This window comes from Amblyomma americanum, chromosome 1 (assembly GCF_052857255.1).
Source record: "Amblyomma americanum isolate KBUSLIRL-KWMA chromosome 1, ASM5285725v1, whole genome shotgun sequence".
Classification (NCBI taxonomy): domain Eukaryota; kingdom Metazoa; phylum Arthropoda; class Arachnida; order Ixodida; family Ixodidae; genus Amblyomma; species Amblyomma americanum.
Window position 1 is genome coordinate 462,805,161 of NC_135497.1, and position 20,360 is coordinate 462,825,520.

The 20,360-nt window shown below is 42.6% G+C and overlaps 1 protein-coding gene across 4 annotated transcripts in view; it reads left to right on the forward strand.

Annotated features, from left to right (window-relative positions):
* LOC144116035 (solute carrier family 22 member 4-like) overlaps nt 1–20,360 on the forward strand; it is a 211,713-nt gene that overhangs the window by 94,759 nt on the left and 96,594 nt on the right. For all 4 annotated transcript variants that reach the window (XM_077650698.1, XM_077650701.1, XM_077650699.1 and 1 more), the window contains one exon: nt 14,934–15,206. In XM_077650698.1, coding sequence (XP_077506824.1) covers nt 14,934–15,206 — 273 coding nt within the window. The remainder of the gene's footprint in view (nt 1–14,933; nt 15,207–20,360) is intronic.

Consider the following 20,360-nt stretch of genomic DNA (forward strand, 5'->3'; position numbering starts at 1 on the left):
TCGGTTCTCTCGCTCTGCTTTTTAATCTTGTCGTACGAGATGTACCTATTCAGCAAGATATTCGGTTTCACGCTGGCAGACGACACTGCTTTTTCGCTCCGGCAAAGGATATGCACGCGCTGTATTGGTTATTGCAGGCCTACCTAATCGCTTTAGAAGTCTGGCTGGCCAAGCAAAACTTAGATTCTTATATGTGTGCAAAAGCAGCGAGCACGTGCTTGAAAGCGACTCCCCTCTGTACATCTCGTTATCGTATCGTTCAGACACATTTCAACGGTTTGAATTAGTCAGATATCTAGGTGTCCCATACGACCTTAGCTTGTACTGGGGGCCTCACTTCAGGCATAATGCTCAAAAAGGTGAACGTGACATTCCCCGCCTGGATTAATGAGCAGTAAACTTTAGTGCGCGTCGACACGTACTACGAGCTATTTATAAGACCTGCGTGACGCCAATTCTGTAGTTCATTTCAACCTTAATCTCTGGCTTCCCAGTTTACAAGCTTCAACTCTTACTCTTATTAGAAAAGCGCGTTTTGCGTCTCTGCCTCGGAATCTCTACATCGGTATCGAACTCGGTGCTCTACCTAAAAGCCTGTGTGCCCGACCTAAGATAAAGCTCGCACTTTCTCGTATTCCGAACCTTCTTACAGTAATCTGAGCCTGCCCCCTTAAGCTATTTTTGTTTCACACCCGGCCCTTTGTTTCACTAATCATGAGCCAAGGTTTCGACTTTCTCAAGTTGTATTTACACAGATGGTCTGATCAAGCATTGACGCAAATGTCAACTCTTTACAACGGGTTGGCTACGAAAAAGCTAATTTGGATCACGTTTTTCACTATATTTTCCCATCCAATGAGGCGCACTTAGCCGCTAATATACAAAGAGGTGTTTCATGTCCGTGCCCCACGCCGATTATTTTTCCTGAATTTTTTTGGCGCTTGGATTGACTCCTCAGAAAGTTCTTCGGAAGGTTTCGCAGGCCGTCGTTCTCGCATACTGCATGTCTTTAAATTTTCCTCGAAACCTCAGGGAATGCTCTTTTGAGCCGATCCTTTTTTTTTTTCTTTTCTCCACAATGTGAAAAAAAGCGGGCTTCTTCCTAGCCCCAGGGCACCGCGGCGTTTTTTCATACGAGGTCTCCCAACTTCTTAGCTTAATAGGCTCTCAGTGCGTCTTGTATTATGACGTTTCTGACTTAATAGTGCTTAATTCTGTCAGCAATGTCCTGTTTTCTGCGCTAACAACATACCTCTGGAAGTCTCCCGTGTGCTGTGCGATGTCAGTGCACGTTAAATATCCCCAGGTGGTCGAAATTATTCCGGAGCCCTCCACAACGGCACGTCTTTCTTCCTGTCTTCTTTCACTCCCTCCTTTACTTATTTTCTTACTGCGCGGTTCAGGTGTCCTCCGAGACGTGAGGCAGATACGGCGCCATTTCCTTTCCCCAAAAACCAAATTTTCCAACATACTTCCACCCGATGCCGTGATTCCTTGCTGAATACCACTGTTTACCAGCCCGTAATGCACCCTGGAATTGTATTCTCATTCGGTGCCAATTAATCTCTTGCGGTGCAGAATCTCCGGCCTAAATTTGTATTTATGCAGATGTGGATTCAATCCGACAGGCATTTGCGAATCGTGCTCAAAAGTTGATCATAAGAGCAATACATTCTCTCCTATCATCGGTTCACGCTTAAGAGGAGGTCGTATATGTGAATCCTCCTCGCAAAGTTAGGGCTTACTCTGTAGACTCCGATTCATCTCTCCTTCGTTGGGAACGCCAAGGTAGATTCACTGATCCCGATTTGTGAATATCTTCTCGACTTCATTAGAGAAACGGGCACGTGACTTTAGTTAACGGTATGTAAAATTGTACTACGCTTTTCGGTGTTCTTGCTATATTGTTCCAAAAGATTTCTGTGATTTTTCTGTTGCATTTATTTTTCTTATTATTTCACTCTAATTCATATACCTTAATTCAACTTTTTACCTTACCCTAGTTTAGATCATTTCTTTGCCTTTCCGCACCAACCAATCAAAGGTATGTCCTATCTCTTAAGGTGCAAAACACAACCTTGAGCCTATTCAAACGTGAAGAACGACGCGGTGAAAACAGACAAGCTTTCCAGAGGAAAACGCAGTATGTTGCACTATAAAATATGGCTTTCAAGCGAAAGTAGTTTCTATAAGAAAAAATAAACTCCGCGTGTCGCTGATATTGGAAACCAGGCCTGGGGTGGGGCCTCATATCGATGACCGGAACCGACAACACCTTCCTCGCCACAGCCGCATTTGGCCACAGCCACAACCGGATTAGCGGATAGACGAGAACTAGGCGTGGGATTCCTCATTAATCAGGATATAGCTGGAAACATAGAGGAGCCCTATAGTATTAACGAGAGGGTCGCAGCTGTCGTAATTAGGCTAAATAGGAGGTACATGCTGAAGATGGCGCAGGCTTACGCACCTACCTACCCCGGACTAGGACGACGTTTTCTTTCATTACGAAGTTTCTGAAAAAGCTGTATAGCTTTCCATTGCATCCGTATGGCTGCGATTGGGTGGATGCCAATGAGTAATTACTTCCTTATTACAAATTCACTCTACTTTGGGGTACGAATTTGTCCTAAGTTTTTGTAGTTTAAGCCCTTGTCTCCATGTATCGTTTCTGTTTCGTGCATGATGTGACATTGTACTCGCGGTGAGTTTAATTTTTGCTGACTGTGTATTTTGTTTAACTTTCTTTTTTTTTCTTTTAATTTGCATACACCTTTTTATATCAGGACTGCTTCGCTGTCATCTGCACGGGGTGCGGGCATTGTCAAACCTTTTTAACGGCTTTTTGCTTGCCCCCGCCCCCCTCATCATCACTTCTATCCAGTGCACGTTGGATGCTGAAAATAAAGTTGACTTTGACATTTGGCTTTGACTTTGACTTTGACAATGATTAAAGTAAAATCACAGTATACCGTACTGATGGGTGACTTGCATGCGAATGTAGGCGAGAAGCAGGCTGTAGGCGTCTATGGCATAGGATCCAGGAGTAGCAGATGGGAGTTTATGAGAGTTCACAGAGAGAAAAAAATTTTCGGATCATAAATACCTCCTTCCGGAAACAAAAGAACCGGAACTGGGCTTGGAAAAGCCCCAATGGTGAGTTTAAAAATGAATTAGACTTCATACTGTGCGCTCACCCTGGTATCGTGCAGGATGTGGAGGTCCTCGAAAAGGCGCGTTGTAGGGACCACAGAAAGGTGAGGTGTCTCATTAGCTTGAACTTGAAGAGAGATTGGAAGAAGCTAGTGAAACGAAATCCCATTAACGAGTTGGCGGTAAGAGAGAATGTAAAGGAATTCAGAACATCGCTGTAAAACAGATATTCGGCTGCAACTGAGGAACACGATCCTAATGTTCAAAAATGAAAGATAACCTCACAGCCATCAATACGGAGTGTGCAGTAGAAGTCGGTGGTAGGATGGTTCGACAGGGTACCGGCAAGCTATCTCAGGAGACGAAAGATATTATCAAGAAACGCGAAAGCATGAAAGCGTCCAAGCCTACGGACCGAATAAAACTGACAAAGCTATCGAAGCTAATAAATAGGCGCAAGGTTGTAGACATAAGGAAGTTTAACATGGAGAAAATAGAGCATGTTCTAAATAACAGAGGAAGACTAAATGTAGTGAAGAGAAAGATAGGAATAGGTGAAAACCAGGTGTATGCGCTAAGAGACAAAGAGGTTTGTGGTTTTATCGTTTACCGGGTTTAAAGTCCCAAAGCGGCTCTGGCTATGCGGGACGGCGCAGTGAAGGGCTCCGCAAATTTCGACCACCTGGGCTTCTCTAACGTGCATTCACAACGGACAGAACACAGGCCTCTATAACTTCGCCTCCATCAAAATTCGGCCGCTGCGGCCGGGAAGTGACAAAAATGAAATGTCCTTAACAATGTGAACAAGATAGTAAAAGTAGCCGGATAGTAAAGTAATCAGGATGGTAACGAGACAGACAGTAGAGCACAGCAATGCGACATCCCGCCAATAAAGAAAGATGAAGTGAAAGAAGCCTTATGAGCAATGCAAAGGAGGAAAACAGCTGGTGAGGATCAGGTAACATCACATCTGTTGATGAACGGAGGAGAGATTGTGGTAGAAAAACAAGCCACCGTGTATACAAAAAGCCTTATGACCTCGACTGTACCCGAATCATGGAAGAACGCAAATATTATCTTAATTCATACGAAAGGAGAGGTCAAGGACGAAAAATTACAGACTGATCAGCTTACTGTCCGTTGCCTACGGGGTATTTACTTAGTAAATCGCAAATAGAATCAGGATAACCCTAGACTTCAATGAACGAAATGATCAGGCAGGCTTTCGTAAAAGATACTCGGCAATAGACCATTCACACTAACAATCAGGCGAACAGAAATGTGCAGAACATAACCAACCCCTATATACAGCGTTCATTGATTACGCGAAAGCATTTCACTCAATGGAAACTTCAGCAGTCCTGCAAGCATTGGAATTGAAGGTCTAGAAGAGCCTTATCTGAAAATACTGCAAGATACCTATAACTACTGCACAGCTACCATAGCCTTTCATAATGCCAGCAATAAAATTCCAATAAGGACGGGTGTCAGGCAGGGAGACAGGATCTCGCCAGTGCTATTCACCGCCTGTTTACAGGATGTATTCAGAGGCCTGGATTGGGAACAGTTTGCAATAAGAGCTAATAGAGAATACCTAAGTAATCTGCGATTCACTGATGACACTGCTTTGCTACGTCACTCAAGTGATGAAGTGCAAAGTATGATCAATGAATTAGACAGGCAGAGCAGAACGGGGGCTGTAAAAAATTAACATGCAGTAAACCCCAGTAATGTTTGACAGTCTTGCTAGGGAGCAGCAGTTCTCAATTGGCAACGAGGTGCTGGAAGCGCTAAAGGAATACGTCTACATAGGGCACGTAGGGACAGCTGATTCGGAACATGAGAGGGAAATAACTAGAAGGATAAGAATGGGGCGGAGCGCATATGACAGGTTGTCTCAGATCATGAATGGCAGTTTACGAATATCCCTGAAGAGAAAAGCGTACAAAAGTTGTATCTTACCGGTACTCACCTGCGGTGCAGAAACGTGGAGGCTAAGGAAAGGGTTCAGCTTAATGCAGTGAGCTATGTAAAGAAACATGATAGGTGTAACGTTTATAGACCGGAAGCGGGCAGAGCGGGTAAGGGAACAAACTCGTGTTCATGACATCCTAGTCCAAATCAAGACGAAGAAATGAACTTGTGAGCAGGGCATGTACTGCGAAGGCAAGATAACCGCTGATTCTTAAGGGTAATGGAGTGGATTCCAAGAGAACGTAAGCATAGCAGGGGTGGCAGAAAGGTGGGAGGGTGAGATTAAGAAGATTGCGGGGATACGTTGGCCGCAGCTGACAACGGGCAGGGTTAATAGCAGAGACATGATAGAGCCATTTGCCCTGCAATGGGTGTAGTCAGGCTGATGATGATGATGATCTTTTTATACTTAATCTTATGCCTTGGCTGACACAAACGTCTTTTTTTTTTTCCTCTCCGTATTCCCAACGTAATGAGCGCATTCACAACTCTTAGTGCGGTATGAAATGGCTCTACTCTGGAGAGCCAATATTTGCACACAGTAGAAGTGAAACTGGCTTGACACTGCAAGAGACGTTCAAGTCCCAATTTTCCCTTGTATCCGTCACAACTTCCACGTTGTCCGCTCCTTCAGAGCGAACCGACGCCGACTGGCCCAGACTGGTCAGCATATTCACGCCTGTAGGTGTTGTTGGCCTGATAAAATGGCACTTATAGATAGATGTTCTTCACTTCGCGTTTATTTCCTTACAGGCTACATTTCATTAAAGGCCACAAGATAAAAAAGTTGACGGTCGATTTGCAATTATATCAAATTCGATTAGGTGCACTGTTTGTTCATTGTTTTGCACTGTCAGCCTTCGTTTGGAATTGTTTATCGTGGTTATGCTTTCCTTTTTATAAGATTATTAAGTGATTAAAGTGGTATATCAAGAATATCTTGTGTGTTGAGTGGGTTTGCATGGCAGGGATGAAGAACAGTACATGCATGTCGCAGTGAACATTTCAGTTGTTCTGAGCATGCATATCACTCACTGCTCACTTTCTGTAGAACATGCGAAGCCGTCGTCGTGGTCGCCGCCGTCATCGCCGGCCTCATGAGTGGGAAATCAAGTGGCCCCGCTTCCAGCTATGTTGTGTAACCTTGTGATATGGCCACAACCTTCCATGTATATATATATATACAGGGCATGCATAAACTCCTTGCGGGAGGTATTTTGATTGTAAAAAGTAAATTGTTTGAGATATGAACATTACATGTGGTACACGCAATATGTGTACACCAAGGACAACAGCAAAATAGCTACAACAAGAAAATCACACCTTTGCCTTTGACGCAGTCCCACAGACGATTCGGAAATGCGTCGACCACAGTACGCAGGTAGTCAGCATCGGTTTCCTCCCAGGCCTTGTGAAGGAGCGCTTCAGACTCCCCTAGTTGTCGAGAGGCTTGTCGCAGCCCTTATTCTCAAGTACTTACCACACCGAGTTGCCAAGCGGGTTCAAATCAGGCGAGTACGAAGGCCATTCTTTCGGGAACCTAGATGAAGACGGGAAACTGTGCGCGGCACCACTCCTGAGCGACTTTCGCCTTGTAAGCGGGTGTACAATCCTTTTGGAATGTCCAATTCTGACCTCTGAAGTGAACACAGCTCCAGGGTCGCACCACCTTCACCAGGATGTCGCTTAGGTAGTTTTGGCTGTTCGCCTCGACACCCTGATTCAAGAAACTAGGGGAGCGGGAGTCTTTTCAGATAACGTCACTCCGGCCGAAACAATGACAGGCGCTGTGTGTATTTTGTGAGTGACGCGTAGATCATGGCCATTTGCTTCTTCGAATGATGCAGCAAGGATTCTGTCGTTCTGGTGGTTTAAGCTCTGTTCAGTTGTGAAGGGTTTCTCATCACTGAAGAGCACGTTTCTGCCACGTTCCTGGGAAATCCCTACAAAAACTCACAGCATTTTTCGAGTCGAGTAGCCTTCATGAGCTAATCAAATGCGTGAGTATTCTGGTGCTTCATAGAACGCAAGCCTATAGGTTTTTGGTGAGGCTTTATTCTGATTTAGGGCTGATACCAAACTCCTTGGTCATTTTCATCAGACATCTCTTCAGATTTTTCTTGATTCGTTGTCGGATGATTCCGACAATATTTTTTGTGATTGCAGTACGAGATCTTCCACTCTTTGCGCAGAAAGTTGACTGACCAGTGTCACGATATCAGTGCAAAGTGAATTCGATGATCCTGAGATGCACGCCAGTGATCCAAGCGATCTTCTACGGAGTACCGGGCTGAGAGAGCATAACTATCGCGGTTCGCAAGCCTTCAGATACCATAATTTTGAAAAAAAATTCAAACAGTAAGCAAATTAATCAATAACCATGAGAACGTAACATCATCAAAAACCAATATGCAACGTTTCGTTATGATCCGTCTAAAAGCACCAAAATTACGCCTTGCATAAAGCAGCCAGATGACTTTCTCTGTACCTTGTATATATACGAGTTGTTTCAGGGAAGAACTTGAAAAATTTTCGAAATAGGCTTTTAGGAGCAAAAATATGGCCTTTGCGGCATACATTACCCCTGTTGGCGACAAAGAAAAGTCGGAGAATCTTTTTGTGTAGTAAGCTGGATAACCAATATTTAATAATTAAATATTTACCTTTTAAAGTTGGCGCCTAGTTTCAACTATAGACTTGTAGCCGGTCGTTGGTAATAGCCATATCAGTTTCTAGAATTTCCAAAACGGGATTAAGCTAGGTGCTGTGGCTGGAAAAAATTTGGCTACAGCGTGCTGAAATGCATGCTCTTTAGAAAAGCATGCAAGCAAAGCAACCTCTCCCGTGCACGTAACTAGTTAAAAAAGCCAAATTGTACTGGGCCACAGCGCCATGGGTAATCGAGTTTTCTAAATTCCAAAAACTGATATGACTCTTACTATCGACCGGCCACATATCTCTAACTGCAACTAGGCGCCTAAGTTTAAGAAATAAAAGTTAATTATTAAGAATTAGTTAGCCAGTTCACTGCTTAAAACGATTCAGCGGCTTTCTTGTGTCCGCCTACACTGGTAATATTATGCCGCAAACACCATATTGTAACAAAGGCTTCACGGACCCGGTTTCCGCTGCCAGAGACGCGCCTCGAAGGAACAACCCAAGCAATGACGATGGGTGTTGACTGCTGAAAGAGGATGAAGTCAATTAGATTCAATTCATCCCTATTCTTAAACTTTTCACAATGTTGACGGTCTCCCATGACGAGTCCTCGGAGCCGGCGGCAGGCAACATTGACAGCAGTACAAAAAATTGTATACAGAATATCGACTGCTATTCATAAATAAATAGTCACATTTTGCTAAAATGAAAGGTGCAGTAATTGTATAAAAGATATCAAAACGTCATACAAAGACTAGCCTTTAACATGCATACGGTATTACAACAAAGCTGATAATTGCACACATGTCTGATGAACTAACATAGGTATGTTTTTATTGGTAAAACACTACCACTTTACTCCAGAAACAGATAACACGGGTTAGTATAGAAACATTGAATGCCAAATTTTGCGCGTTATGAAAGCATTATTAAAACTAAATGGACTGAGCTTATTTAGCAGCACTGGCATAGCTTAATGACTGCAGAAGGTCATTGGTTCGGTGGTGTGGAATCAGCCATTTTTCAGAGGCATGTGTTTTAGAAATATTGCTGCTTAACGTTGCACCTGGAATTAGGAATTCGTTATACTTTCATTACCAAAATAAAAGTGGTAGAGGAGACGGTAAATATAAAGGGACCGGATATTGATAACAAGAAGCTTACGAAATAGCTCGGCTGAAGGATGAAAATATGGTACATTGTTTATGCAGCGCATGGCTTTTTTTTAGATGCAGAAGTGCAGTGACGTTTATTTTGGTAGTCGTCCTGCAAACTAGTGTACAATAGTTAAGGTGTGAACGCAAGAGGGCGCGGTAAACTTGTAGTCTAGCGGAGATCGCAAAAAGATCACGCCTGAAGTAAGGCACCGGCAGCAGATGAGAATTTTTTTAGCCACCTGCTCAACATGAATATCTCACGTCATTGCACTGGAGAAAACGACACCTTGTATTTTGTGCTGTTTCACGATATCAGTTTTATGAGGTCCTAATTTTAGCTCACGACTAGGGGTGAAGCGTTTATTTTAGAGACAAAATAAAATTGGTTTTGTTTTGTTTTTCACATTTATATTTAACCTGTTTGTTTCAGACCATTTCAGAAGTTTTCACAACGCATTATTCTCCATGTTAAACAAATCTTCTTCATTAGCTGAGCTAAAGAACAAGCCTGAATCATCCGCATATAATACAAATACGAAATTACCATCAGTAGACATACGATCATTTACACAGACATTAAATAATAACAGGCCAAGAATACTGCCCTGTGGGACATCGGATGAAATCTTCTCTTAAGTGGAACGGTAGCCGTTAATGTCGACCGATTGCGATTGGCCCGTGAGGTACGACTGCAAAAAATTATTTGTTAGCCGACAGACACCATAATGATCTAGCTTATAAAGGAGGGTTGTGTTACAAATGGAATCAATGTCTTTACTGAAGTCTATATGCATTTCTAGCGTAAATTTATTAGCTTTAATATTTTAATGATGACTTCTTTTTGCAACAGAAGGGGAGATCCTGTTGACCTACCCTTACGAAACCCATGCTGACACTCTGATAAGATATTGTGTTTAGTAAAAAATCCATCTAGTTGGGTGAGCATAATCTTCTCAACGATCTTTGAGAAGATTGGGATTATAGATATCGGTCTGTAGTTGCTTACATCGTTTCTGTTTCCTGGCTTCTATATAACAGAAACTTTTGCACGTTTCATGTCGTTAGGAAAAGTGTCAGATTCAAGCGAAATATTGAATATATGCCCTAAGTACGGACATAGGAGATCAAGAGCATTTTTATAGCCTTAATCTGAATGTTGTCACTTTACGCGCTATTTGTCAGGCTCAGAAACGTGTCAAAACTTCAGATTCGTCAGTGGTTTTTTAAAGCATGGTCTCAGGAAAATATTTCGTTACGCAGCATGAGACTTTACCGGGTGACGCATTTTTTTTTTTGGACTGGCAGCAAAGTGGGCGCTGAAGCGGTTATATAATGCAGATCCAGAAACTGGTTCAGCGTAAACGACGATCTCGAATATATAAAGACGGTTAGGGCACTTTCCAAGCACGTCGTTGATTATTCGCCAAGTTCGGTCGGGTCGACCCATAGACATGTCATTAAACAATTGTTGGTGATAATGTACTTCTGCTCTCCTCAGTTCGGCCGTAATCTTGTTGCGAAATTTTTTAATGCTGCCAACGTTAACGGATCCTTATTTCTCAAAAACGCACCGCAGAGTTCCTTCTTTTCACGAATTATCTGCATGTGTTCGGGATGGATCCAAGGTTTTTGGACATGCTCCTGAAGCTGAAGGTTTTTAGAGGAAAACAAGACCTGTAGACTTCCATAAGCATAGAGATAAAAGTATTGTAGGCTTCGTTAGTCGTGCTTTGCTTGAGAACCGGCGACCATTCGTTGTTCTGGATCTTGATACGAAATGCGTCCAAGCTAGAATAATTAATTATTTAATGCTAATTTATGGGCAGTCGTCGCTTTAGTCAAGGAGTGGAGCGCGAATAAGCTATGAATATGGGACAATGATCACTAATGCAAGAGCTTATAGTACCAGCCGTCACAACGGGAGTATTAAGGTTAGTGATGAACAGATCCAAAATAGTATAAGTCGTTGGAATTACACGAGTAGGAGTAACGATTACATTCCGAAAACCAGACGATGTTACACTGTTCATTAGTTCTTTGGGCGCAACGCTTTCAGTAGAAAGAATACTGTTTTTAGATCACCACCTAACACGAGCCTTAAACCATTAGTGGAGTCAAATTCAAGTACACGGTCAACAAAATCTTAAAAAGAACTAGTATTAGCAGAAGAAGGGTGGTACATAACACAGAAAAGAGTGTTGCTGTGTTCCGAACATAGGGCCTCATAATTTCGGTTTACAACAGTAAAATTGGGCAATTCATAATAAAATATTGTGTCCGAAACAAATTGCTATACTGCCTCTGCGCCTGCTAGTTCGGTGAGCAGAAAAAAACCTATAGCCCCTCAAATTAGAAGCACTATCCTGTGCAGAAAATCATGTCTCGGTCACCATTTTATAATAGCAAATTTGAAGGCAAACTGTCCAAGAAACAGCGTGAATTGATCAGTTTTGTTAGCAAGAGAACAAGCGGTAACATGAAGAACGATGTCTACATTTTGGTTGTCAGAACTAAGTTGCTGCCATTCGTGGCAAACTCCTGATAATCCTCGTGCAGAGCCATGGAAAATGAAAACTCCTACGCCGTTAATAGCCTTGCTCTGTGGAGTCATATTAAGGTTTTCAGCACAGTTGATTTCAGCAACCGTACTACCCTCAACCTGATGTGCGAAGATAAGCCCATTTCATTTCCAAACAAATTTCCAGAAAAATTGACGCTTTCTAGCAGCGTTAGTAGATAAAGCGCACAAAAGACAGCACACAGACAAAGAATAACACGAGACAGGCGCTACTTGCAACTGTTTATTAATTTCAGGACCTGCTTATTTATAGCCAAGAGGAAGGCGTCGTGGAAGAAAGAACAAGAAGAAACAACCAAAAACACCAGGTAAATTACATGTGCGACAGCAGCGGCCAAGGATAGAAGTTCTATCAAACGGGGGCATAAGTGCTCATTCTCATATAGTGGAGCAGCATTGACGGCACCGGCAACAATGTCGTCAGCACTGCCGTTAGTATTGACCTTAGCGCAGGTCTTGGGAGGGAGCAAGTCCAGCGAAGCAGTTGTCGGACGTTGTTTTCTAGCCTTTTCAAGAGCATGGTAATGCAGCCTGTGGCTTCCTCCTTTCCTTCCTCCATGCAGCCAAACGCTGCCTTTCGTGGCAACCAGGGCGTTACGAGTGCGCTTCCGCTGCCCTCCAGTGCTGCCCGAGCCCCTTGGCGGCGCGCGTGCGTGGTTTAGAATTTCCGCTGCCGCATCTTCTGTCCATAGTTCCAGAGTCACTCACCGTGTCTTTCCGAACGTAAACACACAGGGTGTCAACGCGTGACGTATCCACGGGTGAGGCGCAGTCCCAAGCTTTCTTTAATATTTTTTTCCGTCGCGTCGTAGTCTGTGAATTGAGAGAGCAGAGGAGGAGCGTCATATTTAATCGCCGATATCTTCGGTGTAAATGAAGTGCTGTTACGAGGGATGGAACATCTCAAGTATTTTCATTGTCTTTTTTACGCAACATGAGCGAGCGTAGTTAAATGGTCGCTCACAGGATGTACATCGAGATCTCGTCCTCTGCTGCCGAGTCGGCTTCACAGGAGTTCTGCTGCGATAATAATAAATCAATCAATTAATCTTTATTTTTTCGGTGCCCAGGAACATCCCAAAGGTCTTGGTGCTGGTACACCATGCCCACGCACAAAATTATAATAATAATGATCATAATAATAGTAATAATAATTTATTGCACAAAAAGAATACAAAGCACAAGAAACGAGCCTGTAAAAGCCACCAAAGACTATTAATAATAATAATAATAATAATAATAATAATAATAATAATAATAATAATAATAATAATAATAATAATAATAATAATAATAATAATAATAATAATAATAATAATAATAATAATAATAATTTTGTTTTGCTACCATCAATAGCAATACACTGCAGGCGATACAGGACGGTCTAAGCCTTTAGGTGGCTTGTAGGACCGTGCCTAAAAAAATACATAGTGACTGGAAACACGAATCATGCGTATATAGACAAAGAAAACAAAGAACAAAATGAAAAAGAGCACACTAAAAATTAGTAAGTCCATTCAAAAGAATATCGAAAACAGCATAAATGCGCAAATTCTAACAAGGCGAAACAGATGGCACTATTGCTAAAACTAACTTTACCATTCATTCCTCAATATATCTCTGAGCTTGCCTCTAGAACTAGCTCTAAAGATTTAATCCGGCAGTTTGTTAAGAGCAGCCGGAACATAAGCGCAACGCCTGGCCGCACCATAGCTCCTGTTTGAACTAGGAACAATGTAACGGTTATGTTCTCTAAGTTGTCTCGTCGGGGTAGTTTCCTGTTTAAATTCACTAAACCAATAATGCTTAAGAACAACTGTATCAATGAATAAGAATTTGAAGTTTTGGAGACCTAGTTCAAGGAAGATATCTTCAGCTGACAAAATGGGTGTGTTATAAGCAACGTTTTTAAGAATATTCTTTAAAATGCTGTCGATCCTGCATATCCAACGATCCGAGGAAAAGGAAAAGATGGTAATATTGTATCTTAACCCAATGTATGCCAAAGCTTGTACAATCTTTTTTTAAAGATAAAGGCACAAAACTTTTGATATTAAACAACAACCATGCCACTGACCTCAATTTAGAACGAACATTAGATAAGTGGTGATGCCAGGTTTAGCTACTGTGGAAAGACATTCATAGGTACTTAACAAATTCCACATATGCAATAGATAAACATTTACAAGAAACACAGTTTAAAATATGTAAGTAAACATGAAATTTAATAACAGTTGACTTAATAGAGAACGAAAACAGACGAGCTGTGTCTTTTGGGCGTTGACAGCAATTCCATTGTCCGCAAACCAGTGCATTGCATTTTAAATGTCATTTTGCAACAAACCAGAGGCCATTTTGTAGTATATATGTGTCATCAGCATATTGCAACACTAAACATTTGGAAATAGCCAAAGGGAAGTCATTCACAAAAATATTAAACAACAATGGAGATAAAATCAACCCCTGAGGTACATCCGCATTAAACGGCAATTTACAACTGAAAACTCCTTTATAACCGGTAGCGACCACTTGATAACGATTGCTGAGGTAGCCTTCGAGAATGTGGTAAACAGGGCCATGGAATCCTGTCAAATACAGCTTGCTTAACAAGATATGATGGTTCAGGGAGTCAAATGCTTTAGCGAGAAATAATAATATTAATAATAACGAGTTTATTTTTCCCCTTTTAAAGGAAAGGAGCAGCCGCGAAAAACTGCTTCGGAGAGCAGCTTCACGGGGCGACTGCCCCTTTACTGACGGCATTTGGCATCAAACGATAAATTGAATGGACTTTAAGTCAAGGCAAGAAGAAAGTCAAGGTGCATCATGTAAAAAGCACTCATGAAGACATGGACGAACTGTTCATAGAAACATTTGACGGATTTGTGCTACATGAACAACTGTAAAATCTTTTCTACTATTGCGTGAGTGTTTATTAAGTAGAACAGGAAGTCTGCAGCAAAGAATCTGCTTGCTATAGTTCGTTCGGCCGCCAGGCATTGTTCTAGATTTCGGGTGATATGTGTATTATCGTTTTGCTGAAGCGCCGCTAATAATGAAATTGTATTGTCCTTCTTGGTGATGGCCTGTCTATATATTGATGAACATGCGCGTTGTATAGCAGAATAATATTTGAGAGAGGAGGAACTGAAATATGCCGACGTATGGAACCTATAGTGCGTGAGAGCTTGGTAGTTAAGTATTCTATATGTTCATCCTGTCATATTCTCTGAAAAATAGATGCCTAACGTTTTGACACACTTGTTAACTTCTATTCTATTCCCCTAAGGCACGCACATTCGACCAGGAACGCATTCGTTAGCTGCTTTCACCTCTGGTGGGCATCATCGTTATTTGAAGCTCTCCTTCGGTTCAAGTATTTATTCCTTTCAATGCACCTGCTTTAACCGCAGGACCACTGGTGTGAAAAGCCTGCGCACCTGCACAATTGGACTACTCGGCAATGGAGAAACTTAGCGCTGCCGCTGGAGACGAGCGAAGCGGGTGCAGTGGTCCCCAGCAGGTGTCACATGCATGGCTGGGACGAACTTACGCGCCGCATCACCCTGTCCGACCTCACGAGTGACTGCTGTCTGTCCAACCTCTCGTCGGCACACACTACCTCCGTCCCTTGCTCGAGCTGGGAGTTTGACGATAGCTTCCACGAGAGGACAGTCTCCAGCGAGGTAATAATGCTTGTGCCTTTATCTTCGTTTGCACCAACGTGATTTCTGATTCCTGATTGTTCGTCCCGGAGTTACTAGCACGCAGGGGCCCAGGAGCCCTCTCTGAAATATTGCTGCGCGGCAGTGAAATGGGTATTTTGCACATGTAATTCATTTCCGCGTTTGTGAAGCCCGAAGAGGAGTGGGATTGCGAAGGCTTTATTAAATGTATTCACTTCACCTCCGCTTAGCCGCTCAGCAATATAGCCTCAAACAGGCCAATCATTTTGCCAACGGCATACGGCTCCCCAATGCGACTGGTAACCTCCAAATTTTTGGCGGTATATGCCACAACGCGTGCTGTCGTATTCGAACGAAAGCGCTGTCACCAAAATAACAATGCGCGTGCGAGTAGTGCTGTGTTCATGACCCTCCCCCTTCAAGTGACAGCAAGCAGCTAAGTTATTAGTATTCCCAAATTGCAGCTCCTGTTACTCCCTTCAAGCCAGGCATAATTCACAGATGGCCATCTCGACCTCATCTCTGTTTCGGCTTTGTGCACCTTAGCCGGCACAGAGATTGAAATCCGGCCGAGCGACGTTAGGTTGCAGCAGCACAAAGCTCCCAAAACAGAGAGGACCTTTAGAGGCTTACTGTTCTGTCATACTTCAGCGTCCTTTTAACTGGGCATCTGCAAAATGATCAGCGTCTGATCACGCGAAAAACAAAAGGCATGACTGCATAAAACGCGCGGTTTTAGTCTTAATCAATTACAATTCGTGAGGTTCTCGCAGCCACCGCTGCGGCGTGGGCTCCTCCGATATCCGGGTGGATGAATAGGCTCGTGAGCTTTCGAATATCTCATCGTGGAATTCACCCACAAGTTTCAGCTTCGGCTCAAATGGTACTATTTTGCAAGTCAGACTTTTTTCGCAGCAGACTGAATTGTGGAAGGGCTAACGGCCGCACGTTGTCTCATAGCGAAACGAATAAAACCCACGCTCCAGAATGATATTCACGCACTAAGACGGAAACAGAAGTGTATGCATGCGGAAAAAGTCAAAATTCCTGCTTTTCATTAATTCGTGGCCCTCCACCGAGACCTATATCTCCTATTTTAAACTCTTTATATGTTGGAATGGCTCACTATACAGGATTATGACACGCTTAGTTTGGTTTTATAGGTTTAACGTCGCAAAGCAACTCAGGCTACCAGGGACGCCGTAATGGACGGCTCCGGATAATTTAGACCACATGGGATTCTTTGACGCGCACTTGCGTTGAACAGTACACGGGTTTCCAGCATTCCGCCTCGATCAAAATGCGACTACCGCGGGTTCAATCGAACGCGCAGCGTTTGTGTGCTGTGCGGCGTGAATACATGTTTGAGAACGCTAATGTGAGAAGTTCGGCTAGTTGGTACGTATTCGTACCAACTAGCCCAACCAAGTACCGTTATGTCGAGTTTTCGTCGTCATCTCTGCGTCTTCGTCGTTTTTGCTCTCGTTAACCATGAATACATGTTAAAGAACCCCAGGTGGTATAAATTATCCTGAGCCTTTCGCTACGGTGTTCCTCGGAGCCGTAGTCGCTTTTGTCGAAGAATAAATTTTACCAGCCGAAGAAAGACGAGGGACAAGAGGAGAACTTACACAGGACAAGGCTGGACTAACAATTGACATCTTTATTGTGCACATTCCTTTTAGTAACTCTCACGCATGTGCCAAGCCAAAACAGACAACCTACGCTTAAATCGCTTAAGAAGTCAATCTCTTTCGTTGTCAACCCAATAGACGGAGAACTTACGTTATATTTCTTGGTTGTTACCATTTTACGGCACTAAATATTATGCTCAATAAAGATGCTACAAATTAACAGTACTCCTTAAAGCTCTCGATGACAAAAAATTGAAGCTCGAAAACACTTCCAGGAAACCCCTAGTTTCATTTATTTATTGCCTTCAATCCACCCAAATCCAGCCATACGGCTACAAAGGAAAGCTTTACAGCTTCCATAGAAACTTCGTAGCGTGGAAGCTGTATAGCTTTCCTTTGCAGCCGTATGGCTGCGCTTGGGTGAATACAAATGATTAATACTCCCTGATTACAAATCTAATCCACCTCGGGGAATTTGCCTGAACATCTGACCATTATGGTAATATGTAATGCCTTTTGAATTTGTTTCAACTAGTGAATTTGTATGCCTGCCCGGCTGCTGTGTTGTCGCGCTGTGCTTGCTGCCGAAACTGTGGAAACAATAGGCCTCCAAGCTGAATATCACCGCTCTTCCCGCTGTTTACCTTCTCAAGGATGTATGCTGCGAGAGAAAAGGATTTTTTTAAATTTTCAAATTTTTCAAATGGTATGCTGTAGAATGATGAGCAGGGTTAAACTTCCCAAAGAGCCATATGGGGCTATGACCTTTTTGAAAAGTATGCATATGTTTGAATGGGTCAGCACATAGGATTATGGAACATTTTGTTTGGTTTTTTACGTTTAATATTCCAAAGCGACTACGCAAGCAAGGCTGAATGGTGGGCCAGTTGCTGTGACATGTCGAAGAATAATTTTTACCAGCCGAAGAAATACGGCAGACAAGAGGAGCACTTACACACAACTAGGCTGGACTAACAACTGACATCTTTATTGTGCACATTTCTTCAAGTAACTCTCACGCATGCGCCAAGCCAAAAGAGACAACCTACGTTTAAATTTCTCAAGAAGTCAATCTCTTTCGTTGTCTGCCCAATAGATGGGGAACTGACGTAAGCATCACAGATGCTTGCGTTGATGTGCGTGTCACACCACATTAGTTAATAATTTTATTTCTCGATTTTGCGCAAGGACTATTTCTGATATTTTGTTTGGTAATAGTACCCCAGTTAATAAAAAAACAATAAGCGAGAGATGGAAGTTGAAAGGCGTTGTATATTAGGAGTTCAATTTTAGTCGGCAGATTAAGCCTTTTGCGACCTATGATTCTGTTTACTTTATTCATTATGTTTCGAACCATATCAGTCTGCGGATCCCAATTTAATTTATCAGAGAAAATGACACCCAGTCAATTTATGGGAGAGATGACTTGAATTTTGCTTAAACAAAGTAAAGGCTCTTCACCACGTATAATTTGTCTTTTTTTACAACAAAGTTTTGTGCCTTTTGTTTTAGTTCTGAAAACGTTTAAATAGTTAGCCTGGGATCAATTTAGAAAATGTTTTTAAAATTGGTTTCGACAGTTCATTATTGCTTCTACGTCCTTACCTGTCCAAAGCATTCTTACATCACTGGCAAAAGGCAATGAGACTTATCGAAATGTGAACTCTAAAAACGCAAGCTATATGCGGTAGAAATAGAAGGTCACCTAAAATTCTGCCCTGTGCAACGTCGAAATTGATCACCTCAATAGCTCACAAAGTGCTGTTGTAGAAAACAAAATGTTTACAAGGATTTAGTTACAGTGGCACCTGTATGACATAGTCGTTTAACTTTTTAATTAAGCGATTATACACGAATAAATCTAATACCTTCTTAAAATCAATAATCAAAAACCAATAACATACCATACCACACGCCAAAACGTAGGTACCGAACCATGCCATACCGTATTGTCACGCCATTCCACGCCACACCAACCCGCCGTAGTGCTCATGACTTTTCCGTTCGGCTGGAAATCTGAAGGCATGGGATTCAATCCCAGCAGGCGCAGCCTTATTTAAATGGACGAAAAATGCACAAACGCCCATGTGTTGTGCGAGTAAGTGAACGTTAAAGAACCCTAGGTGGCCTAAATTATTCCCCAGCCTCCACTACGGCGTCCCTCAAAAGCCATGGCTACGTTAAACCCCAATATTTACAATTTATCATAACATACCTTACCATCTACTTTTTTTTAATTTCACAAAGCGAAAGTATTGTCGTGCTGGTAGCTACAGCCTAGAGCATGGTTTATTTCTCTCGTAAACATGGTGGCAAACACATGAGTATTAAAGCTGTTCCCATTGCTTGCTCAATTGTTACCAATTAGGATCCTTGCTAAGAGAACGTTATAGTTACTCTTTTCAAACTTCTCCCCATTTAATCAGGACAGCAGCTTGGGCATGTTGGCTATTCGTTTGTGATGGAGCACCGCGAAACGACGGGACAAGACAGGAGACGGCGCTGACATGCAGCTCAGTTTATTTCAAAAAAACACGACTTTTTATGGCTTCTGCACAACCACATGCGTAACACCCATATCGCTCATGCACTCTAAAGCCGCACAGGAAGTTTCGCAGTCATAGAGCGGAATCGACGTTTAACATAAGAAGTTCCGTACTTGTTAATGCGACGGACGGTGCACTGATACAATGATCGCGCAGCCTCGCAATCTATGCTGCCTCGGTGATTTCGCGGGCCAACTGATCTTTGTGTTTCACAAGTATTTTCCATCTGCTGAGTTCAGGCGCACAGGTTTTTGAAGGGCAATCTCAGCAGTGGTTCCCTGCATTTCTGCGTGCTTGATTAAAATTAGTTTTGTGTTCTAGTAGTATTTCGTTCATGCATCTGCCAGTCTATCCAATGTACTATTTCCCACAAGTCACTGGCAACGAATACACCAGGCCCTCAATGCATTCCAGAAAGGGACTTTTGTGCATTATCATGAACCCCTGCTTCTCTTGCGTCGGAACAGCATTCACATGTCTGCAAAGGATTTTCAATTTTCTAGGGGAGTAAACACCAGATTCACTTCAGCTTTTCGTCCAATTCTTTTTAAGCGATGCGAAACATAAGGAATATATGGTATTCCCACTACCTTCCTCCTTTCTGTCCTTTCCTCTGGCACGTCTTGTTGCTCAGGTCTACCACACCTCAGGCACTTTTTTATCTGCTTGGCTATAGATACCAGCAGGTTAGAGGGGTAACCCACTCTATCAAACCGATCAGTCTGGCAAAGAAAGCTAGCTTCCATTTTGTGAACGCATGACTTCCTAAAGGCATATGTCAGGCACAATGTCACAATACCTCTTTTGGGCGGCTTCGAATGAGCCAATTGGAACGAGAGTGGCGCTTTCTACCCTCTAGGTTCATATGCACAACATGCATGCCCTCTACAAACTCAAGTCTCAGAGACCCTAAAACAGGATTTTCATGAGTGACAGTAAGTGGCTGCAAAGCTTTTGCAAAGTGACCCACAATC